Source organism: Cibotium barometz, chromosome 29, assembly GCF_041138505.1.
Source record: "Cibotium barometz isolate CiBa-2024 chromosome 29, ASM4113850v1, whole genome shotgun sequence".
Taxonomy (NCBI): Eukaryota; Viridiplantae; Streptophyta; class Polypodiopsida; order Cyatheales; family Cibotiaceae; genus Cibotium; species Cibotium barometz.
Window position 1 is genome coordinate 54,554,340 of NC_141074.1, and position 23,565 is coordinate 54,577,904.

The window sequence follows — 23,565 nt, forward strand, 5'->3', positions numbered from 1 at the left end:
CCCCGGTTGGGTTTTATGGTTGTTTTGGCTTGCCTCCATTCATCCTCATTTCTTCATTTTGAGCGAGAGTCAAAGCCCGATCATATATGTTAGGTTCAAAGTTGTGAACTGTGAACCGAATGTTAGGATTCAATCCATGAATGTATTGATCCATCTGGGCCCTCTCAGATAACCCTAGCTACTGTGCTAAAGTGATAACCTTACCGGAAAACTGAAGCCCGGGTGACCCGTTTTGTTTGAGTCCATAGAACTCATCTGCCAGGTTGGTCAAATACTGGGGAGGGAGAAATCTGGTCTTTAGGTCATGGATGAAGGTATCCCAGCGAAAAGCTGTGATACCTCTGGTCTGGTTTGTATATAAACTAAACCAATGCTGCCACCAAGTGACTGCCTCACCCGTAAGATGGGGAGCCACTACATGGACTTTATCTTGAGGATCTGTTAGCTTTGCCAAAGGAAAATATGCATTAAACTGATGAATAAATTGATTGACAGCTAAATGATCACACTTACTATCATACTTACTAAAATTTGGTTGAGTTCGGATGACGGTCGTTGATGTTGCGAGAGTCTAGTTGGTGGCACCTATGGGCGGGGAAACTAAAGAGAGGGTGTGTTGAAATTGCAGATGCATGGCCTCCTTTTCCCGCTTGTGCTCGAGTATCATTCGCTCTCGATGGTGCTCCCAAGCTACGAGGTCAACCTGACGTCGGTCTTCTTCAAGCTTGTGTTGAGCTTCCTCATAGTCCCGTCTATCTGCTTTTTCTTGTTGTCTTCTTCCTTCTGCTTCAGCTGTTTCTTCCCGTCGTCTGGCCTCATCCTCTCGTCTTTGTTGTTCCCTCTGAAAGAAGAGGGAGATGAAGTCGAGGGTAGCTGGTGGAGTGGGTTCTATTGCGGTTGCCTCTAAGAGTTGGAGACGCTCCATGAGAAGTTGGTTTTGTGCTCGGAGTAGAGCTATGGTATCTGCTGTGGTATCTGTGCTCGGAGTAGAGCTATGGTATCTGCTGTGGGTGGAAGATCATGGTCTCTTTCGGGGGAGACGTCTTCCTGCTGATGTGTACTCTCCTCTGTAGACATTTCACTGAAGTCGGTGGTCGTGCCACGGCGAAGTATGACCATCCAAGGATGCTCTCATGCTAGAATGCGGTGTGTGTGGACAAGTTGAATCTGATACCAATGTAACATGCAACGGAATTATGCATAGATGTAGAATCCTGTTTCACAAAGTCTCACACCGCCTTCTTTATCCTGAGTTTCATGAGTCTTTAGCAATTCACTTTATCACTTCACAGTTTAAGAGATGAGAGAGAGAGATAGAGCTTTGTATACCTTATTGGGTCCCAAATTACCCACTAAAGAGCCCTCTCCTATTTTGCTAGGAGTATTTTCTTTATTACTTTGAAGAGAATGATTGACTTGGGACTGTAGATAAGCCAAACACAAGACCTTTGGAAGACCAAGAGTCCAGCTGAATTGTAGACGGCTGTAGAAGCACCAATGATGTCCAATCTCAAAGCCAATGCACTCTTCCAAGGGGGTGTAGGAAGGCTGCAAACTGTGGCTGAGCGATGGGCTGAATTGGGACTGTTCTAGGCTGTGAATATGCAAGATGAATGAATGAATATGCTGCATTTACCTTCACCCTGGAGGATGGAGCAAACGATAAAGTATGTGTATCCTGAAATTTGTTGTAGGCTAGGGGCTGAAGTGCTTCTTCCTTGGCTGATTGTTGATGATGCGTTTTATGCTGCTGAATGCTTCTATGCTTCAAGCGATGATGATCCAAAGGGCTGAATGCTGAATCGTTGATGCTTGAATGCTGAGATGAATGATGACATGCAAAACGATGCTATTTATATGGAGTATATGGCTGGTCGGCTGGCTGGCCGACTGCATAATAAATGCTACATGACTTGTGTAATGTGTTATATGCTGAAGAATATGATAAAAATGCTGAATAATGCTAATTAATATGCTAATAATGCTGAATAAAGTTCTAAGGCTTCTGTAATGGTTTACATGCACATGGGGATGAATGCTATGCAAATGCATACCATGATCTGATACAAACCCTAAGCCTTTTACCGACTCTACATGCATGAATGATTCTCTTCAAGTGGGTTAAGGGACTTGACTGACTGACTGACACTCTAAGGATGAGGAATGACCTGCGTAGCTTGTGCCTGACATACCTTGGACTGAGGATTACAATGGAGCCACGACATATGATATTTTCATATCCTAAAGGATCCTGCTGCTGTACAATGATGCACTGATGATGAGCCATTTTGTCACCATGCACTACAATGTAGAGTGCATGTGACACTCCCACGTTTTTCATGAGTTTTTGGGATGACATTGCGGATGAGATCACTGTTGTGGCATTACAGGATATGTGGAACACGACCTTCTCGCGCCAGCTCAGTTTTACCACCTTGAGCACCATCTCACAGCGGCCCATGAGGGATGTATTGGGGTGATATGAGAGCTCTCTACTCATGTACCTAGATCAGATTTTAAAGTTCTAGATTTTTTGTTATCTTTCTTTATTACTATTTTGTACCCAGGATGATGTACCTCATGGATATGATGTAACCTTTTGGTCTCATAGGTCATTTTGGCCTTTTGAAGACGTTAATACAACTTTCTTTCTTTCTTTCTTTCTTTCTCACTTTTAGTGGCCCACGCTTTACATTGGTTCCCGTAGCACATGCCAGAGTGACGCGGGGATATGCAGCCTTTTGAAGACGTTAATACAACTTTCTTTCTTTCTTTCTTTCTTTCTCACTTTTAGTGGCCCACGCTTTACATTGGTTCCCGTAGCACATGCCAGAGTGACGCGGGGATATGCAGCCTTGAGCTTACTTGAGCGGCAGTGCTTCCAGGCACATTTCGAGGACCCCAGGACGAAGGGCTGGCTTTTTGACACCCTCGTCACACCAGCCTTGATGTATGGAGCAGCCTTCTGGGGGCCAGATTTATCCGATGAGGATTGGCAGCGAGTTGAGAGGCCCCAGGTCATGATGTTCTCCCGTATGATCCGCAGCAAACCATCAGTCCCACATCAGATTATCTAGGCAGAGTTTGCTGCAACCCCGATGGTAGTGGATGCACTCTTCCAGACAGTCACATACCTCCATCACATCAGTCACATGCATCCCCACAGGTACCCGAGGCTTGCCCTGGAGTCCTCCAGATTGCTAGCACTTGAGGGGCACTCTGGAGTATGGTATGCACTAGTTTCCACTTGGTTCTCAGTATATGGGCTCTGCATGGACCGCCTACCCCCCCAGTACAGTCTGGACTCCCCTTTTCTCCGGTTGTCTCACAAGGATTCCAACCGGGTTATCCGGTTAGATCTTCTCAGCCTCTACACACATTGCACATGGATCACACCTTCGGAGCTCCCCACGAAGATGCAGTTCTACAGAGATCACTTCCTCACACTCACTGAGAATGGATACATCCAGCAGCCGGGCTACTTGACTATTCACATGTCCCATGCCATGCGGATTGCGATTGGCCAGATACGGGTTTCATCCCACCGCCTCAGAGTCGAGACAGGTAGAGCTGAGCGCATCTTCAGAGCCGGGAAGCTCATATGGGGACCAAGAGAGGAGAGGATCTGCCAACTATGCCACACAGAGGTTGAGTCTGAGGAGCATTACATATGCCGCTGCCCAGTATACTATGAGATCCGCGGGAGGTTTCACTGTCTATTTCGTGAGGGATTCGGTCCACTCTCTAGGATCATTGACTTCAAGGACCAGCGTTGCCTGGGCCTCTTCCTGCTTGAGCTTTGCAGACACAGGGACACCTTTTTGAGAGAGCCTTGGCCCCAGCTACCCCGCCCCCTCCCTCTCTAGCCAACCATCACTAGTTTCTTCTGGACCCAGGAGGTGGAGGACACCAACATAGTGGATCTTGTGGACCCTCCACGAGCTGCTCTGGACCTACCTCGCCCGAGAGGAGTTACCTCGGACCGAGCCTCTGCACTCCAGCATGCCCGACGCCCTCGACCCCCCTGTCGGCCACGATCACCTCATCAGCTCCAGATCCAAGACATGCTCCACTGCCAACGAGCTACCTTTCCACGTGACATAGCTGAGGGAGACCTCTCGGCCATACTCAGTAGCCCCATGCTTGATATTTTGGAGAGTGGTATACCATCTACTCGGAGCTGATGTTGCTCTCATGTTTGTATGTTCTTAGTATTCCATGATGAGTTTCCATGGACAGTTTTGTATCACCCCAGTGAGATAGCTATGTTTATGTTTTCTTTCTGTTTTATTTTCCATTCCATGATGAGATATGCCATGGACATTATTGTATCACTTTGGTCTCATAGGCCCATTGGGTCTTTAGTAGACGCTTAATATATCTTTCTTTCTTTCTCTCGTTTCCATGGATAGTTTTGTATCACCCAAGTGAGATAGCTATGTTTATGTTTTCTTTCTGTTTTATTTTCCATACCATGATCAGATATGCCGTGGACATTATTGTATCACTTTGGTCTCATAGGCCCATTGGGTCTTTAGTAGACATTTAATATCTCTCTCTCTCTCTCTCTCTCTCTCTCTCTCTCTCTCTCTTTCGGACAGTATGTTTTTTGCACAGGCTCAATGACATGCCGGTGGACCGACTCCCGCGGATTGCTTTTGAGGCATCTAGGCAGCTTGAAGAGTTAGGGGACAGTCGCTCATGGTATACACAGGTAGTCCAGTGGCTGGACCGATTACCACCTACCCTGTATGATCTACATGCCCCACATCTCTCCCTCTCACACACTGAGAGGAATAGAGTCATCAAGCAGGAGCTGATTCAGAGGCATATCATGCGCACATGGGTGACACCATCACAGCCTCTCCGTACGAAGATGGCATACTACAGAGATCATTTCTTGATGTTGATTATGATGGTTTCATTCAGAGACCGCACTACATGGATCTATATCTTCCACATGCTCTGAGAGTAGTGATTGGACAGCTCCGAGTTTCATCACACCCCCTGGAGATTGAGGCTGGACGAGCTGCATCCCGCGGGAGGAGAGATTATGCAGATGATGTAGAGAGGATGTGGAGAGCGAGTCACACTTTGTATGCAGATGTCCATATTATGATGGGATCAGAGCCACCTACCCTACTCTCTTCAGAGGTGCAGACACATCTTTTCAGTCCAGCCTCCTGCAGATATCAGACCAACGAGTACTTGGGCGCTTCCTTCTTACTAGAGATATAACGACACAAAGAGCAGTTACTCCAGTCAGGAGAGAGGAGAGCCCAGATCCGACAGACTTAGCTGATCGATTTCTTCCAAAGGACAACCATGCCAGATCCCACAGTGATGGGCTGAGGGGCCACTTTGAAGAGAGTAGAGGAGATTCGAGCATTACGGCATCCATGAGCGCCCGGATACAACCGACCTTTCCACAGACATCGACATATGATCAGGGACATTCGGGCACGACACTAGAGGCAACTACGGGAGAGAGGACAGCCGGGACCCTTTGATCTGGCGGCCATCTTGCGTATCATTACAACTGGCGCTGACATGTATGACATATTACCCCCCCCCCCCCCCCCTCACCACAGGATGGAGTTGACTAGGAGCAGGCTTGCATTGAGCATCGTTGTATCACCCTGGCATATAGTTGTTCATTTACCCGAGTAGTGCTCCATCCTTATATATGTACATACATCCTGACCTCACAGTAGCAGTTTTCTTTCAGTTTTCTTCCAGTTGTCGTATTGTGCACTGAGCACCATCTGATACTCAGAGATACCACATACATTGTACTTGGTTTTGTCTCATAGGCCAGTTCTCTTTGGCCTGAGAGAGACGTTAATACAATCTTTCTTTCTTTCTTTCTCTCTCACTCTCCAGGATCATTGACTTCCAGGACCAGCGTTGCCTGGGCCTCTTCCTACTTGAGCTTTGCAGACACAGGGACACCTTGTTGAGACACAGGCCCTAGCCACCCCACCCCCTCCCTCGGCAGCCAACCATCACCAGTTTCTTCCGGACCCAGGAGGTGGAGGACACCGACATAGTGGATCTTGTGGACCCTCCACGAGCTGCTCTGGACCTACCTCGCCTGAGAGAAGTTACCTTGGACCGAGCCTCTGCACTCCAGCGTGCCCGACGCCCTCGACCCCCTGGTCGGCCATGATCACCTCATCAGCTCCAGATCGAGGACATGCTCCACCGCCATCGAGCTACCTTTCCACATGACATAGCTGAGGGAGACCTCTTGGCCATACTCGTCAATCCCATACTTGAAATTTTGGAGAGTGGTATACCATCTACTTGGAGCTGATGTTGCTCCCATGTTTTTATGTTCTTAGTATTCCATAACGAGTTTCCATGGACAGTTTTGTATCACCCCAGTGAGATAGCTACATTTATGTTTTCATTCTGTTTTATTTTCCATTCCATGATGAGATATGCCATGGACATTATTGTACCACTTTGGTCTCATAGGCTCATTAGGTCTTTAGTAGACGCTTAATATATCTTTCTTTCTTTCTTTTTTTCTCTCTCTCTTAGATGTCACATGGTTGTAACTTTGGTCTCATAGGTCACTTTGGCCTTTTGAAGATGTTAATATAACATTTCATTTCTCTACCAGCAACCCAGCCCATAGGTCACTTTGGCCTTTTGAAGACGTTAATATAACATTTCATTTCATTTTCATCTCTCTCTCTCTCTCTCACCAGCAACCCAGCCCACACACCTCCTGATACCTTCTCCCTGACCACGCTCCCAGGGAGTCACCACTAATAGAGCAGTCATCTTATGTCGTGCTCGTCGGCCATGCCCACGAGGATCGCGACCATGGCATCCTCACCATCGCCAGATCAGAGCCATTATTGCTCGGCATCGGAGGCGCCTACCTCGCTTCTACGACCTCTCCATTCTAGACAGCCCCATGGCGGAGATACTTGATCTAAGGAGAGGGCAACACTTCAACTGATCAGCATACATGGATCTACCTAATATACATTTTCCAGTATTTTCTACTCAGTATCATCTTAGAGTCTTACAATTCTGTTTTGATAACTGTAAGACAATTAGTTTATTGTACTTTTTTAGTCTCATTTAGTCGTTCTCTTTGATGAGACATCAACTTCAGATGTACTCTCAATTTTGGTCTCATGGCCATTATGGCCTCTTAGAGATGTTAATATATGATTGATCGGGCTATAGAGCTGGGGCGGTCCAGGCGCCCCAAGATGAGAGGCCCATCCCGACACCGGCGGAGACTACAACAGAGGATCGGGACCATACTAGCACGGCATGGGAGACGTCCAGTCAGAGTACTCACCATGGAGGACATTGAGGATATCCGCCATCGACCGATGAGAGACATCTTTGGATAGTGATGTATATGATGCTTACCTTTGTTGCTGGAGTTCTCCTTCCCAAATGTTATCCATTAGGAGCTCCTAGTACCTTACTTTTCCTCATAGTTGTTGTTTCAGTTTCAGTTAGTTGTTTAGTTGTTTTAGCTTTTCTTACACAGATATTGTATCATATCCACCAATTGTTGTAACCTTTTTGGTCTCATAGGTCATTTTGGCCTTTTGAGGACGTTAATATATCATTTCATTTTCATTTCTCTCTGCTCATGTACCTAGATCAAATTTTAAAGTTCTAGATTTTGTTATCTTTCTTTATTACTATTTTGTACCCAAGATGTACCTCATGGATATGATGTAACCTTTTGGTCTCATAGATCATTTTGGCCTTTTGAAGACGTTAATACAACTTTCTGTGGTGGGGACGGGGTAGACATCTTAGGTACCACAGTCCACATTATGCTATATGCAGATGATATTATTCTGGTCTCTGAGTCGTAGATGGGACTACAGCACCATCTCCATGCACTCGATGACTTCTGCACACAGAGGGGGCTTACAGTGAACCTTGGGAAAACCAAGGCCATGATTTTCCACACCTCAGGGCCGGTGCGACGACAGGTCATCTTCACACTAGCAGGAGCACAGGTAGAGGTGGTAGACTCATATGTGTACCTGGGGATTACATTTACGACTCCGCCAGGAAGATTTACTATGGCACGGGCAGCCAGGGATAGACTCACACGAGGGTAGGGTAGACTCACACGAGGGTATGCAGCTCTGGCCATGCTAGAGAGACAGTGTCACCAGGCACACTTCCAGGAGCCCCGCACAAAGGGGTGGTTGTTTGACACACTAGTCACCCCTGCTTTGATGTATGCTGCAACAGTATGGGCACCTGGGCTCGCCACCTCCACATGGTCTCAGATAGAGAGGCCTCAGATTCTCATGCTCTCACAGATGATCCGCAGCAAACCCTTCGTCCCACATGACATTGTCCGGACGGAGTTTGCTGCACCTCCTATGCTAGTGATCCCCTCGTGATCGATCTTGGTTCGAAACTTGAATCCTGCAAACAAACGAACAACAAACAACAAAGGGGGTGCAGGCCTGACTCACCTCCCAACCATGACAGCCGTGGGCAAGCCCACAGTCTTGGCTGTCCCCACCGAGCCACGAGCTGAGCTAACTAGGTTGACGTACCGACCAATCTCCTCCTTGCGACGTCCCATACCGCCACGAAGTTGCCCTCGCGGCCCTCGAGATTGCTGCCGGCCTCGGCTGCATAAAGCAGGTGCACGTCTGCACTAGATCTAGGCTGTAAGACCATAGAGCTCTCACAAACTCGCGAGACTCTCTATAATACAATAACTAACCTTGGCCACCCTTTTATAGGCTCTTGGCCGGTCATCGGGGGTCCACACTTGGCCGCCCACCCGTCCATACTTGGGTGCCCGCCCGTTAGTATATCCCTAACTCAGCTCGTCAATCAGCCTGCCTAGTTCCAAGCTTCCCCAAGCCTCGAAACTAGTCTTGCATGCGTATAGCACACGGTAGATACCCACTGTGCACATGACATCCACACTTGGCCGCCCACCCGTCCATACTTGGGTGCCCGCATCCCTAACTCAGCTCGTCAATCAGCCTGCCTAGTTCCAAGCTTCCCCAAGCCTCGAAACTAGTCTTGCATGCGTATAGCACACAGTAGATACCCACTGTGCACATGACACGATCTGCTTCATACAGAGAATCAGAGATATGCCATCAGATCGACTCTCACATAGAGCTTTTGAGGCGTCCAGGCAGCTCGTAGAGAATGGAGATAGGAGATCATGGTATTCACAGATGATACAGTGGCTCACTCAGCATGGTCTTGACATAGATCACCTGTCACCTTTCCAGTATGATATACATGCACCACACATCCAGCTCTCTCACAATGAGAGGAAGAGAGTCCTTCAGCAAGATTTATGGTAGCGATATACTCAAGAGACTTGGATTACACCTAGTCAGCCTCTACCGCCGAAGATGCTATACTACAGAGATCAGTTTATGCGTATCTCAGCGGATGGATTCATACAGAGACTTGGATACATGGATGTGTACATGCCTCACAGTGCCTGAGTGGTGATTGGCCAGCTCAGAGTGTCATCAAACCACCTTGAGATTGAGGCAGGGTAGGGCAGCATGGATCCCCAGAGCAGAGAGGATATGCAGACTACGCCAGGAGGAGGTTGAGAGTGAGGAACATTATGTATGCAGATGCAGAGCATATAGTGTCATTAGAGAGAGATACACCACCATCTTCAGTGGACATCCCTCACTCCGCCAGATCATGGAGTCCGCAGACCAGCGCAGATTTGGCCACTTCTTGCTAGAGACACAACGCCACAGAGAGACACTACTACGGACTCATACCACAGGGAGAGGTGGGCGACAGCTCCAGCTCAGTGATTTCTTCCAGAGCTATCCCAGTGCCTATCCTGACACAGGAGGGGGTTACACTTCAGCGCGGTGCAGACCTCCGAGCCAGACGGAGACCGAGAGCACCAGGCTACCAGACTTCTAGACTACATCAGAGGGAGATCATTGAGATACGGGCTCGACATTAGCACCATATCTAGGAGCGGCCAGCTCACTTACACTCGCACCTGGGGATCATGCTCCGAGGTATTTTTGCCTCGCCATCGCCTATGTATCACATATTACACTCCCATTATGGTACTGGTTGGAGCTAGACAGATCTGCATTGCATTCTTGTATACCTTGCGCATATAGGTTGCATATTGAGCCTCTAGCAATAGTGCTCCATCCATCACACCCCCCACTAGCTCAGTACTTTCATAGTTTATTTCATGTTCATTTTGTCCTTTTTTTTTTCTGGACATCCAGAAGACATTGACAATTGTACATTGATTTGTCTCATAGGTCGAGTTTGGCCTCTAGTAGACGTTAATACAACTTTCTTTCTTTCTTTCTTTCTCTCTCTCTTTTTTTAGGGCCAGGACCACCATGGCAGATACGACCAGGACCTCCCCCTCAAAGAGTTAGACGTCCCATAGATGTCCTTCAGGAGCAGTCACCCTTGACAGAGCCATAGCACTTTGTCGAGCGAGACGCCCACGCTTACCAGGACGTCGTCCATGGCCGCTTCATCACCGGTGGATTAGAGGCATCATCACCTGCCACAGGAGACGACTGCCCCACCACTTTAGTCTCTCTATCTTACAGCACCCCATGAGAGAGAGATTGAGATGAGCAGATTACACCAGTCTTATGCTAGTTGTAGATATTATACACTTTTGTTGTACCTCAGTAGGAGTATTTTCCTTTCATAGCTGTTTAGGACTGTTTTAGGACTTTTTTAGTGCTTGCCTTACTTTTGATGAGACACCATCAGCTGTGTACTATGTTTTGGTCTCATAGGCCACTTTGGCCTTTCGCAGACGTTAATATATCTTTCTTTCTTTCTTTCTTTTTTTCTCTCTCTCTCTCTCTCTCTCTCTCTCTCTCTGCCGATCATGCATACCTTTCCTTAAGCATTGCAAGCTGCTTTGATTCGATGCCACCACCGAGCGGCCCCCAGAGACACCCCCAATACCACTTCACCAGAGAGATGGCATTTGGCTACGCCAACCTCTTGTACAGTGCTCTACAAGACATGGACCCACATGTACCGCTGAAGGACTTCACGACAGAGTTCGCCTCGACACTCTACACGTCAGCTGCCATGTACTTCTCTCACACTCGGCCATTCGTCACACCTCCGAGCAAGAATGTCCAACAGAAAGATTGGTACGATGATGAATGCTGGGAAACCCGTGCCTGCCTCATCTGAGAGTAAGCATAGGGGATATGTACACATCGCCAGGCGCGCATGATCTTTCGCCGCCTCGTGCGGAGGAAGAAGCGAGCCTACCTGGCGAAGTTGGAGCATGAATTGTACCATCTTTTCTTGGGACAGGACAACAAGGAGGCATGGCAAGTTTTCCAGACACCCAGAGCCCAGGCACCTATTACATCACCGGAGACATGGCGTGCTTATGCTACCTCGCTCTACCAGATACCCGGACTGCCACCTCTCCCCGGCCACTAGATAGCCGACTCACCTCCTCCACCTTCTTCTCTGCTACTTGAAAAACGCGAGATGTCCTCATCTCGCAAACTAGGGGTAATCCCGCATCAGTTCAGCTTCTTTCTCCGAGGTGGCATCTTCAAAAGGATAGATCTTTCCTTTGACTAATAATTCTCTCAGAATTCTATTCTTGAGAACCTTCTCTCGAACATCAAGGATTTCTTCAGGTTGGAGTTCCATCTGCCCTTGGGTTGAAGAAGTTAAGAGTTCATCATTAAGCACATGATTCGGGCTCGGTACATACTTCTTAAGTAGGCTGACATGAAATACATTATGTACTTTGAGATGAGGAGGCAGAAGAAGTTCATAGGCTAAGTCACTTACTTTCTTTGTAATCAAATATGGCCCATAGTATCTGGGGGAACTTCTTGTACTTCCCAAGAGATAGAGAACTTCTTTTGGGACGTACTCAAATGACGACCATATTTGCTTCTTCGAATTTTCTACGTGACCTCTTCTTATCTGCATACTGCTTCTGTCTATCCGATCTGTGACGCCATTGACAGGTTGCAGAATGGCCGAGCCCAGGATCATGATGGATTAGTGGTAGAGCACCTTTCGCATGCGAGAGATGTGCTCGGACCACTCTTAGCCCACCTGCTCAATCGGGCCCTTTGCGAGGAAGGTTTCCCTGCCAGTTGGTCAGCGAATACTATAGTACCGATCCTGAATGCGGGTGATCCTACGGTTCCGAGTAACTATAGGACCATCATGGTTGGCCACGTGCTAGTTAAGCTCTATGGTTCGGTACTAGAGCATGAGTTGAGCAAATGGGCAGACACACATCAGCATCGCGCACATGGACAGGCGGGGTTTAGGAGGGGATACTCTACCTTGGACTCTTCACGCTTCGGGCCGTCATCGAGGAGGGCAGAGCTCATGGGAAGAGAGTATATTGTTGCTTTGTGGATTTCCGCAAGGCCTTTGACACAGTATCACAATGGAGGCTGATGTAGAGGCTACAGGACATGGGCGTGCCCGCTGAGATGAGATGGGGAGTCTTAGCATTGTATGAGTCAGTTAGAGGCTGGGTCCGGGCTCCAGGAGGGATGTCAGAGGAGATCACCACCACTATTGGGGCGAAGCAAGGTTGCCCGCTATCACCCACACTGTTGATGAGATCTCCGACTACATTGATAGAGTAGGACCTCGAGCCTGGCTTGGGAGGAGTGTTGATCCCTTTGGTGCTCTATGCCTATGACATTGTACTTATCTCAGATACACCAGAGGGGCTGTAGAGATACCTGGATGCATTACGGACCTCTTGCTAGGATAGGGACCTTACAGTGAACCTTGGGAAGACCAAGGTAATGGTGTTTAACACCTCTTAGCAATGGCCCGACCGGTTGGGGAGCTAGTACAGAGAGTCAAGAGATATGCCTACCTGGGGGTTACTTTTACTGGACTGGGCTTTACCACGAGGAGGGCGGCGGAGGACAGATTGAGTAGAGGATATGCTGCACTTGGAGCCCTGGAGAGCTAGTGTGCACACATCCAGTTTCATGAGCCTCGGATGAAGCTCTAGTTATTTGACATGTTGGTTACACTAGCGCTTTTGTACGGCGCTCCCATTTGGGGGCCAAGTCTCTATCACGGGTGGAGGAGTGGATCTACAACAGAGCAGCGAGCCTCGAGTGGAGGGGAGTTTTATGATGGGTGGGAGTAGATGGAGAGACCAGACCACTAATGATGATGATCTCCCGCGTGATCAGGATTAAATCTACAGCAGAGCAGCCAGCCTCAAGTGGAGGGGACTTTAATGATGGGTGGGAGCAGATGGAGAGACCACTAGTGATGATGATCTCCCGTACGATCAGGAGTAAATCATTAGTACCACGAGTTAGTCCGGGCAAAGACGGGAGCCCCACCGATCGTAGCTGAGGCCCTCTTCCAGACAGTCACTTTCATACATAGGCTATGGAGTCTCTCCAGGCACAGATACTCTAGACTCGTGCTAGAGTCGTCCAGATAGCTCACATCACAAGGCGACACGGAGTGCTGGTATGCCCAGACTACATGGCATGCATATGGACCGCCTTCCACCTTTACAGTACAACTTGGACTCCCCCTTCTTGGATTTCAGCCGGAATGAGCTCAACAAGATCATCAGGATGGATATCATTCAGCTACACATAGCACGCACATGGATCACACTTGCCGAGCCACTAGGGACGAAGATGGCTTTCTAGCGAGAGCACCTTCTCCACTTATCCCCTAATGGTTTTGTTGTCCACCCGAGGTACATGGACATTCACCTCTCTCATGGAGTCAGATGTGCTATTGGTCAGATCTGCACGTCTTCACATCAGCTGAGGATAGAAACTAGTCGATATGGAGCGGTCTCCCTTGCCCCTGAGGATCGGATTTACCCGCTCTATCAGCTGGAGCTAGAGACTAAGGAGCACTACATATGTCGGTGCCCAGTGTACTACGAGATCTGGGGGCGCTTTCATTGCCTCTTCCGAGATGGATTTGGGCCATTGTCTAGAGTGATGGACTACTCAGACCAGCGTTGCCTTGGGCTTTTTCTCCTCGAGCTGCACACACACCGAGACCACATCCTATGCTCCAGACAGGGGGGGCATGTCCAAGACATAGGTCAGCCCACCCTTACCAACTTCTTTAGAGCAACAGTGACCTTGTGCACCGTTGACCACGAGTCAACTGGGCCCACATAGCCATGTAGAGGAGTCACCCTCCTGGACAGAGCTGGAGAGCTATGTAGAGCTATGTAGAGCACGGCATCCATGACCTCCTGGGCCGCGGTCGCAACAACTGAGACATTATCAAAGGATACAGGTGATATTGGCACGACGTCATGCGGCACGACCTCAACGCTTCAGCCTGTCTATGTTGGATCGACCTATGCGAGACATTATGGGATGAGTCTATCTCAACCGCTTCTCATAGCCTACCATTTTTCGAGTTCCACACTTACACCGAGACCACATCCTACGCTCCAGACAGGGGGGACATGTCCAAGACATAGGTCAGCCCACCCTTACCAACTTCTTTAGAGCAACAGCGACCCTGTGCACCGTTGCCCACGAGTCAACTGGGCCCACACAGCCATGTCGAGGAGTCACCCTGGACAGACCTGGAGAGCTATGTAGAGCACGGCGTCCATGACCTGCTGGGCCGCGGTCGCAACTGAGACATTATGAAAGGATACAAGTGATATTGGCACGACGTCATGCGGCACGACCTCGACGCTTCAGCCTGTCTATGTTGGATCGACCTATGTGAGACATTATGGGATGAGTCTATCTCAACCGCTTCTCATAGCCTACCATTTTTTGAGTTCCACACTTTTATCAGATATGCCTTTTTCTTGCAGTTGTATCAGACCACTAGTTCCTCTTTAGCCACATGTTATAGCTAGTAGTTTTTCAGTTTATGCTTTTCATTTTCTACTCGGGACATTTAGTTTCCTTGAGTTTTGGATGTATTGGTACTTTTGTCTCATAGGCCACTTTGGCCTCTTGTAGATTGAGCTTGGGTGGTCCAGACGCCCACGACCACGGAGGAGGGCATCCCAGCATAGACGGATGTTGCAGCGGCAGATTCGGATTATTCTTGCGAGGCATGCGAGACACCCAGTCAGGGTGCTGACCACACAGGATATTGAGGAGATCCGCCAGTGTCCGATGCGGCACATATTATGAGATGGAGGTACCTCCATAGTGTACCTTCCAGTTCCAGTTTCATTTTTTAGGTGCCAGTAGTATCATCTTTATTTTTTCATTTTCTGGGTTTTTTTATCCAGACATTGTATCAGATCCACCATGATGTAACTTTTGGTCTCATAGGTCATTATGGCCTTTTGAAGACGTTAATATAACATTTCATTTCATTTCATTTCTCTCTCAGTTTAGTACTTTTTCATCTTGTTGGGATGACAGAGGATACCCCACACAGGTACACTGATTTGTCTCATAGGCCGAGTTCGGTCTTTTGGAAGACGTTAATAAAATCTTTCTTTCTCTCTCTCTTAGTACATCATTGCAGGACCTTCTCGCCCGGCTCAGTTTTACCACCTTGAGCACCATGTCACAGCGGCCCATGAGGGGCTTGACATAGCTAAGGGAGACCTCTCGGCCATACTCATTAGTCCCATGCTTTATATTTTGGAGAGTGGTATACCATCTACTCGGAGCTGATGTTGCTCTCATGTTTGTATTTTCTTAGTATTCCATGATGAGTTTCCATGGACAGTTTTGTATCACCCCAGTGAGATAGCTATATTTATGTTTTCTTTCTATTTTATTTTCCATTCCATGATGAGATATGCCATGGACATTATTGTATCACTTTCGTCTCATAGACCCATTGGGTCTTTAGTAGATGAACACCATGCGATAGGAGCTTGAAAAGGAATGGACTGAGCAGATGCCCAAAAGAAAGTGATACGAAACGCTGAAGGAAGAGATATATGCACTGACCATCAGGCATTACGTTGGATTCAAACAATGCCAAGTGTACAGTGGAGTGACCGATAGCACGGTTGGGGCCAGATCTTCCAGCAATTGGGTGGTATGATCGAGTACCTTCCAGGAAAGGCTAACCCAGTGGCCGATGCTTTGAGCAAGAAGGGACAAGTGACTTTGATTCAGACCACTAGACTCAACCTCTCTGGTATGGGGCTAGATGACATGAAGCACACATACGCGGATTCCATAGGAATTCGGTACACAATGGGAACAAGCATTGGATGCCATAGGACCATGCCACTTTTTGATACGTGATGGTTGGCTTTTCTACAAAGGCCAATTGTGTGTCATGAAGTCGTTCAGGGCAGCTCTTCTCCATGATGTCCATGAGGCCATCACTCGTGGTCATCGGGGCATGAATTCGACTCTAGAGAAGTTAGAAAGGCAATATTATTGGCCAAGAATGAGACGCGATGTGTTTGCATATGTGCAACAATGTGACATTTGTCAGAAAGTGAAAGGTCCTCGTGGGAAGAAGATAGAGTTGTCACAGCCTTTACTGATTCCCGAAGGACCTTTCCAAGATATATCCATGGATTTTGTCACGAATCTGCCTCCCAGTTCGGGTAAGCGTAATACTCAGTACTTGACTATTGTTGATAGATTTAGCAAATTTGTTATGCTTATTCCTTGCAAGGCCAATGTGACCGCCGAAGATGTTACCCATTTGTTCATTCGGCATTGGTACCTGATTGGTGGGATCCCTAGGACCATAGTGTCAGACCGAGATGCCAAGTTTACCAGTCATTTTTAGAGGGCATTGTTTGATAACTTTGGTACTAAATTGAATTTTTCCAATGTGTTTCACCCACAAACTGATGGCCAGACAGAAATCTACAACGAGTCGGCCTTTGATGTGCTGAAGTGTTATGTCCACGATCAGCAAGGTAAGTGGGAATCGTATTTGCCTTTAGTTCAAGTTGTTTTGAATGATTCCTTTTCTTCAACTATTGGCAGGACTCCATATGAAGTAGCGTTTGAAAGACCATTCCAGTTGCTATTGACAAGAACCATCAAGCATTATGCTCGATTCAGACAATGCCAAGTGCACAGTGGAGTGACAGTCAGTACCATTGGAGCCAAATTTTGCAGCAATTCGGTGGCATGATCGAGTACCTTACAGGAAAGGCTAACCAGTGGCCAACGCTTTGAGCAGGAACGAAATAGTGACCCGACCTTGTTGGTACAAGACTAGATGACATGAAGCACGCGTACACAGATTCCGAGGAATTCGGTACACACTGGAAACAAGCATTGGATGCCATAGGACCATGTCGCTTTTTGATACGAGATGGTTGGCTCTTCTACAAAGGCCACCTGTGTGTCATGAAGTTGTTCAAGGTAGCTCTTCTCCATAGGGCCCATGACATGAATTTGACTTTGGAAAAGCTAGAAAGGCAATACTATTGGCCAAAAATGAGGTGAGATGTGTTCACTCATGTGCAACTCTTTGACTTTACAAATCTACCCATTTCCAAAGGACAGTTTGTTAGAAAGTGAAAGCTCCTCATTTGAAGAAGATAGAATTGTTATAGCCTTTACCCATTCCCAAAGGACCTTTCCAAGTATATCAATGAATTTTGTTACAAATCTACCTCCCACTCTGGATAAGCGTAATACTCGGTGCTTAACTATTGTTGATAGATTTAGCAAATTTGTTATGCTTTTTCCATGCAGGGCCAATGTGACCGCCGAAGATGTTGCCCACTCGTTCATTCGGCATTGGTACCCAATTGGTGGGATTCCTAGGACCATAGTGTCAGACTGAGATGCCAAGTTTACCAGTCATTTTTGTAGGGCATTGTTTGATAATTTTGGTACTGAACTGAACTTTTCCAGTGCATTTCACCCACAAATAGATGGCCAGACCGAAATCTACAACCAATTGGCCTTTGACGTGCTGAAGTGTTATGTCCAGGATCAATAAGATAAGTGGGAATCATATTTGTCTTTAGTTCAAGCAGTTTTGAATGATTCATTTTCTTCAGCTACTATTGGTAGGACTCCTTATATATTAGCGTTTGGAAGACCATTCCAGTACCTATTGACCAGAACCACCTAAAACGAACAGATTGGCGGAGTCTTACCAGGAGATCTTGAAATCAATTAAAGACAGGTTGACTAATAAAGCGTAGGAGGCCTGCACTGGACAGGCCAATAAAGATAGAAGGGATTTGAAGTTCTTGAAAGCAGATTGGGTTTATCTTTAGGTGATGAGGCAATGGCGGAAACAGGTGGGCAAGTGATGCCCAAAGTTATCGTTCAGAAGCTTTGGACCTTTTTCACAAAGGGTTGTTGAATTCCAAAGGCCAGGACAGCCAAGGAGAGCTCTCAGCCAATGTGAAGGTGAAAGGTCAAGAACCAGATTTATTTGCAGATTTGTATCATTCTAATAAAGCAAATACACCATTTGTGGTGGGGGCCCTACAGATGAGAGGGTATTCGGGACCCAATATTGTATCTGACTTACTCTCTCTCTCTATATATATATTTTCTGCACCTCTCTCTCTATGTTGTGCGTTATCTTCGTTGTGAAAGATTGCTGAATTCTGTCCATTGAAGTTACCAATTCTACCCATTGAGCTTCCACATGTTACATCAAGATTGGAGCAGAGGTGTCTCTTGCCTTCATTGGGAAGCTCACAGCACTATGCTTGCTTGTGGAGGTCGAGGTGAGCACTTCCACATCTCACTCCATACAGTAGGGCTGTGCCTTAGCTCCCCTAGAGTATCTCATTGTTGCAAAAACTTTGACTTTGCTCGAGTGCTGGAGTATCTGGATTGGGATTGCCATTGTGCACAGAGGAGCTTTTAGACTCTGAATTGGCTGATGATACAACGATGTTTCTTAAGGCATCTAACTCATGTCTTTGCTCATTTCGCACTTCCTTGGAAGAGTTTTGTCTAGCAGCATGGGTCTTTATAAATTGGCATTCATCTGTCAGATTTTGGGTCAGTGACCTTGAGAGGATTGATTGGGGCATAGATGTTGGCTTCATATGGATTGGGAGAGGACACACTGCTAGATATCTTGGATCCCAGGTTGAGATAGAAATTACGTCTGCCCAGCAGTTTGCCCATGTGCTCCTAAGCATAAAGAAAAAGCTCCTCCATTGGAGCTCTAGGAAGCTCGATCTGGCATCTAGAGCCCTGGTGTAAACTAGATGTTGCTTGCCATAGCTTGGTGTGTCACTTCTGTTGGTGTTATGACCATAGATGCATCAGATAGATGCGGAGGGTGACCCACAACTTCTTATGGGGTTAGGGCTTGATGGCACATCAGACACAAGGGCCAAAGTTGCTTGGGAAACTATTATCCTTCCCAAGGAGAAGGGGGATTGAACATCATTGATGCAGAGATCGAGTGCAAAGCTCTACTTTCCAAGTTGGTGATTAGAGCTTTCCTTCTGTTATTGAGCCTTGGAAGGATTTCTTCATGTACCATATTCTTAGATGTATTATTACTGCCCCCATCCTCCCCACTAGTTTCTTCCATCATCCAGGCTTGGAGTAGTTGCGAATATTTTTATGTCATGGGCCCCCAAGCTCAGTAGATGAGGTTGAGAGGCAGCCCATTATATGGAACGACCTTATCAGAGATCATCTTGGCAGACCTTTAGGAGCAGCAGGGTATATGCAATAGTCAAGCTAGGAGAGATGTGCAGTGACAGTACTTGACTAGAAGAATTTTAAGAGTCTTCCAGATGATTAGAGAGAGACAATCAGAGAGAGGCATCTACCGAGCATCTCAGAGGGAGTCACTGACGGATTGCACAGATTGATGTAGCTATACCTAACCACCGGGTCATTGGTACATTTTTTTATATGAGTATCAGCACTTGTGGTTGGCGGTTTTTTCTCGGACAAGCATTCCTGTTCAGGTGTTGGGATTCCCAAAGCCAGATGACGAAGATGTTGTTGCCTTCTATTCCATTCAATCTGGATGGCAGATGGAGAGATGTGATGTACAGGTGATCACACTTGGCTCCACGATCCGTCCAATGAGAGTAGTGGGTCGCTCTGGGAAGCGTTGGTATATTGATCCTTCTCAATGATGGTTAATCATGCTTTGTGGTGCCTATGGCTATATGGTGGATGCTCTATCCGATATCTACATTGGGACCGTGGTGAGTGGGAATGGACCAATGTGACTAACCCCATGAGGAGCATACCTTCCTTCAGCTACACACTGTGTAACACCAGGTTGGACAGACTTAGAGAGTTGGGAGGCATATGACATTACACCCCCCATTCAGAGGAGATTTTGGCAGAGACTCTGGCACTCGTACAGGATACCTCTTCTGGCTTTTTCTACACGGTGGGTTCCCACTAGCCAGTGGAGATCTATTTTTGGCACGGACCCCTCTTGTCCTAGATGCTCAGCTCCATCTGAGACAATGTATCATTGCTTATGGGAGTGCAGAGGAGCAGAGAGGATCTCGGTATCTATAGCCCAGCTGTTCGACAGATTGAGGAGTGATCCTATCTACATTACTTGGGGTGCTATTGCATGGCTGACTTAGTCTGGCCCACAGCTTCTTTTTGAGGACAAGCGAACAGATCCCATTATACTTGTCTGTAGTAGAGATGGTTACTTCAGGATATCCCCAGCCACGATACACACCACCTCCACTGAGTATTGACACAACCTGGGAGATTATTTCTAGTATCACGGGGTGGCATATGTGGAAGACCAGATGCTCAGAGGCCTTGGAGGGTATTCATGCTTATGACACCCAATGTATTTGCAGTATATGGAGTGACATCGTTCACACTCTTTTGGCCACTTAGGCCCGCATACCTGGATCTTTTAGAGCTGCGCAAACAAAACGCAGAAGATTTATGAGAGAGTGGAATCATGGTATTTTCTTCCCCTCCACTCCTACGGGGCTTTTATGGAAGCATAGTGCCCCTGATTGGTTGAGGTCTCCCTACATTTTGGTTTGAGATCTCCCTATGTATGATTTTATTTTACTTAATAAAAGTCTTTCTAGAAAAAAAAATATAGTGGTCCTAAACTAAATTGAATAAAAAACCTTATTGCAGAGCTTATGGGTCCATATTGAGAAAGACAAACTATTTTGCTTGCTGGGTCCCAATGGTGCTGGGAAGACTACAACCATCAATTGTCTCACTGGAATTATTCCAGTCACTGAGGGCGACGGTATGTATCAAAGGTGTCTTCTTAATCATTGGGAAGTCCCAGAAATGACCATGATTGCTCACTCTATCTAGTTGATTACAGCCTTGGTGTATGGAGATTCGATAAGAAGCACGCAAGGCATGTCAAACATCCGCAGTTACATGGGAGTTTGTCCCCAGGTGTGACAGGTTTTTTTCTATTTTCATTTTTTTAAGGATACCTTTGTAGGCACTTTGGTGTAGGAGGTGGCTTTGAGTACCTATAGAGAGGATGACTTGTGGCTATGGCATAAAATGACTCTCGATTACCTTGCCTTTCAGTTTGATGTCTTATGGGATGCTTTGACTGGGCTGGAACACCTGTACCTTTTTGCCAGAATCAAGGGTGTACCATCATCTTTGGAGAAGCAGGTAGACTTTTATCTTTGGTGAATATCTTTTATTTTTAAAAAGGAAAGCTAAGATCAAAGTACCTATTAAGACTAACATATGGACATGCTGTTTGTGTACAGACCTCCACAGAGCTTCTCTCTCAAGTCAGACTTGCAGAGGACATGAACATACGAGTGGGGAGTTATAGTGGAGGGATGAAAAGGCGATTAAGCGTTGCCATCTCTTTGATTGGAGACCCCAAAATTGTGTACCTTGATGAGCCAGTAAGACCATCCCTTTTACTCATATTAGTGTAAGAAGCATTGTCATTCCAATCCGTATTTTGCAGTAATAGCTGTTTGGATGCTCACCTCCATAGACAATTTCACTAATATTGTGGCCACAGACAACCGGTATGGATCCAATCACTCGGAGGCATGTATGGGACATCATTGAGGGGGCAAAGAAGGGGAGAGCTATCATTTTAACGACCCACTCAATGGAGGAAGCAGATATATTAAGTGACAGGATAGCGATCATGGCCAAAGGAAAGCTCCGCTGCATCGGTGCATCTCTCTATCTAAAATCTCGATTTGGGGCTGGATACATCATCAGCGTGAGCTTGAATAGAAAAAATAATGGACAATTGCCCCCAGAAGGTGACCTACGGGCAAATCGTGTGAAGCAGTTTTTCGAAGAGGTGATGTTTACAACTCTTGTTTAGTGGTATGCCTACAAATAGGGACAATAGAAATCTCTTTTTGTGCCTTAATAGGGCTGACATACATGGTATATATATGTAACAGAAACTTGGAGTGCAGCCCACAGAAGAGAACATGGCTTTCATAACCTATGTTATATCTCGGGGGAGAGAGAATCAGCTAACGGTATTGTTTTCATCTCATTACATGTGACATAGACCTCTATTTTCACAACAATTGAGAGCAGGTGTACTAGCATGATGTGTGCTTGCATTTTTTTGGCTGGGCTTGCTTTCTCTCCAAATGGTGTTGAAAACTTGGATGATTTGAATGCAGGACTTTTTTGATGAGTTGCAAGAAAAAGAAGCAGAACTTGGCATTACAGACATACAAATCAGCTTAACAACCCTTGAGGAGGTGTTTTTGAACATAGCTAAACAAGCAGAGCTTGAAAGTGCTGCTGAAGAAGGTCGCTATGAAACAGTGCTTTTGCCCAGTGGTGACTCTTTACAGGCCAGTCAATTTGTTCTTCATTTCACTCTTCTTTTTGTTTTTGTTACTATGGGCTAGGCAGTATTCCATGCCCATAATAACAGCTTGAACATATTCCTGATACCCACTTTTGATGCAGGTTCCAATTGGAGCGAATCATGTTGTGGTTCCTGGCAGTGAGACGGAAGAGCATCCATGTGGGATGATGATCAGGTTAGAATGGCAACAAGATGACAATGGCAGGCTTTGCTTAGCAAGGCAGTCAGACTTGATGCCATCTCCAACATCTCAACATGTTGAGGGTGTTGGTCCAATTTCTAGAATTAGATCCAGGACCAGCAGTAGATCTTCCAGTGCCAGACATCCCCCAACCATCTAGTGTGAGTCACTTCTTGAATATATAATTACTACCCCATTAGCCAGTGTCAATAAAATCATTGTATAATTCTTTTCCATTTGGAAGTGTCAACAAGTCATTTTTATGATTTTCTTGACATTTGGCATTGTCAATCCATCATTGCATGGATTATATTTTCAATCTATTCAAACATTATAATCTTTTAGCACCCTACTTCACATCATGCATAAATCATATCTATGATCTTATATGGTGTTTTCGTCATTTTGCATTGTCATATATTTGCTTGATGATGTGTGAAACAATATGGGTATAGTTTATACACTCAAATATTGTCAGATAAAAATATAATATATTTAAACTCTTACTCTTTTTGAAATTTTATCTGATAGGTAGATGATCTCTTACCGGAAGAGATGAAAGTCAAGATGTGAGGGGGTTCTCTGAAGGCCATGACAGTCAAACCAACTAACCACTCATGAGTGCCAAGACTTGCTTTGACCCTCCCCAGTAAGTT

General features: G+C 46.5%; 1 protein-coding gene across 2 annotated transcripts in view; it reads left to right on the forward strand.

Annotated features, from left to right (window-relative positions):
- The window catches only part of LOC147622371 (ABC transporter A family member 11-like), a 72,254-nt gene extending 48,993 nt beyond the window's left edge, over positions 1-23,261 (forward strand). For both annotated transcript variants that reach the window (XM_086823491.1, XM_086823492.1), the window contains 8 exons: positions 21,030-21,147; positions 21,229-21,305; positions 21,447-21,536; positions 21,638-21,781; positions 21,904-22,197; positions 22,304-22,384; positions 22,535-22,711; positions 22,830-23,261. In XM_086823491.1, the coding sequence (XP_086679617.1) occupies positions 21,030-21,147; positions 21,229-21,305; positions 21,447-21,536; positions 21,638-21,781; positions 21,904-22,197; positions 22,304-22,384; positions 22,535-22,711; positions 22,830-23,069 (1,221 nt within the window). In that variant the 3' untranslated portion in view covers positions 23,070-23,261. The remainder of the gene's footprint in view (positions 1-21,029; positions 21,148-21,228; positions 21,306-21,446; positions 21,537-21,637; positions 21,782-21,903; positions 22,198-22,303; positions 22,385-22,534; positions 22,712-22,829) is intronic.
- The last annotated feature ends 304 nt before the right edge of the window (positions 23,262-23,565 follow it).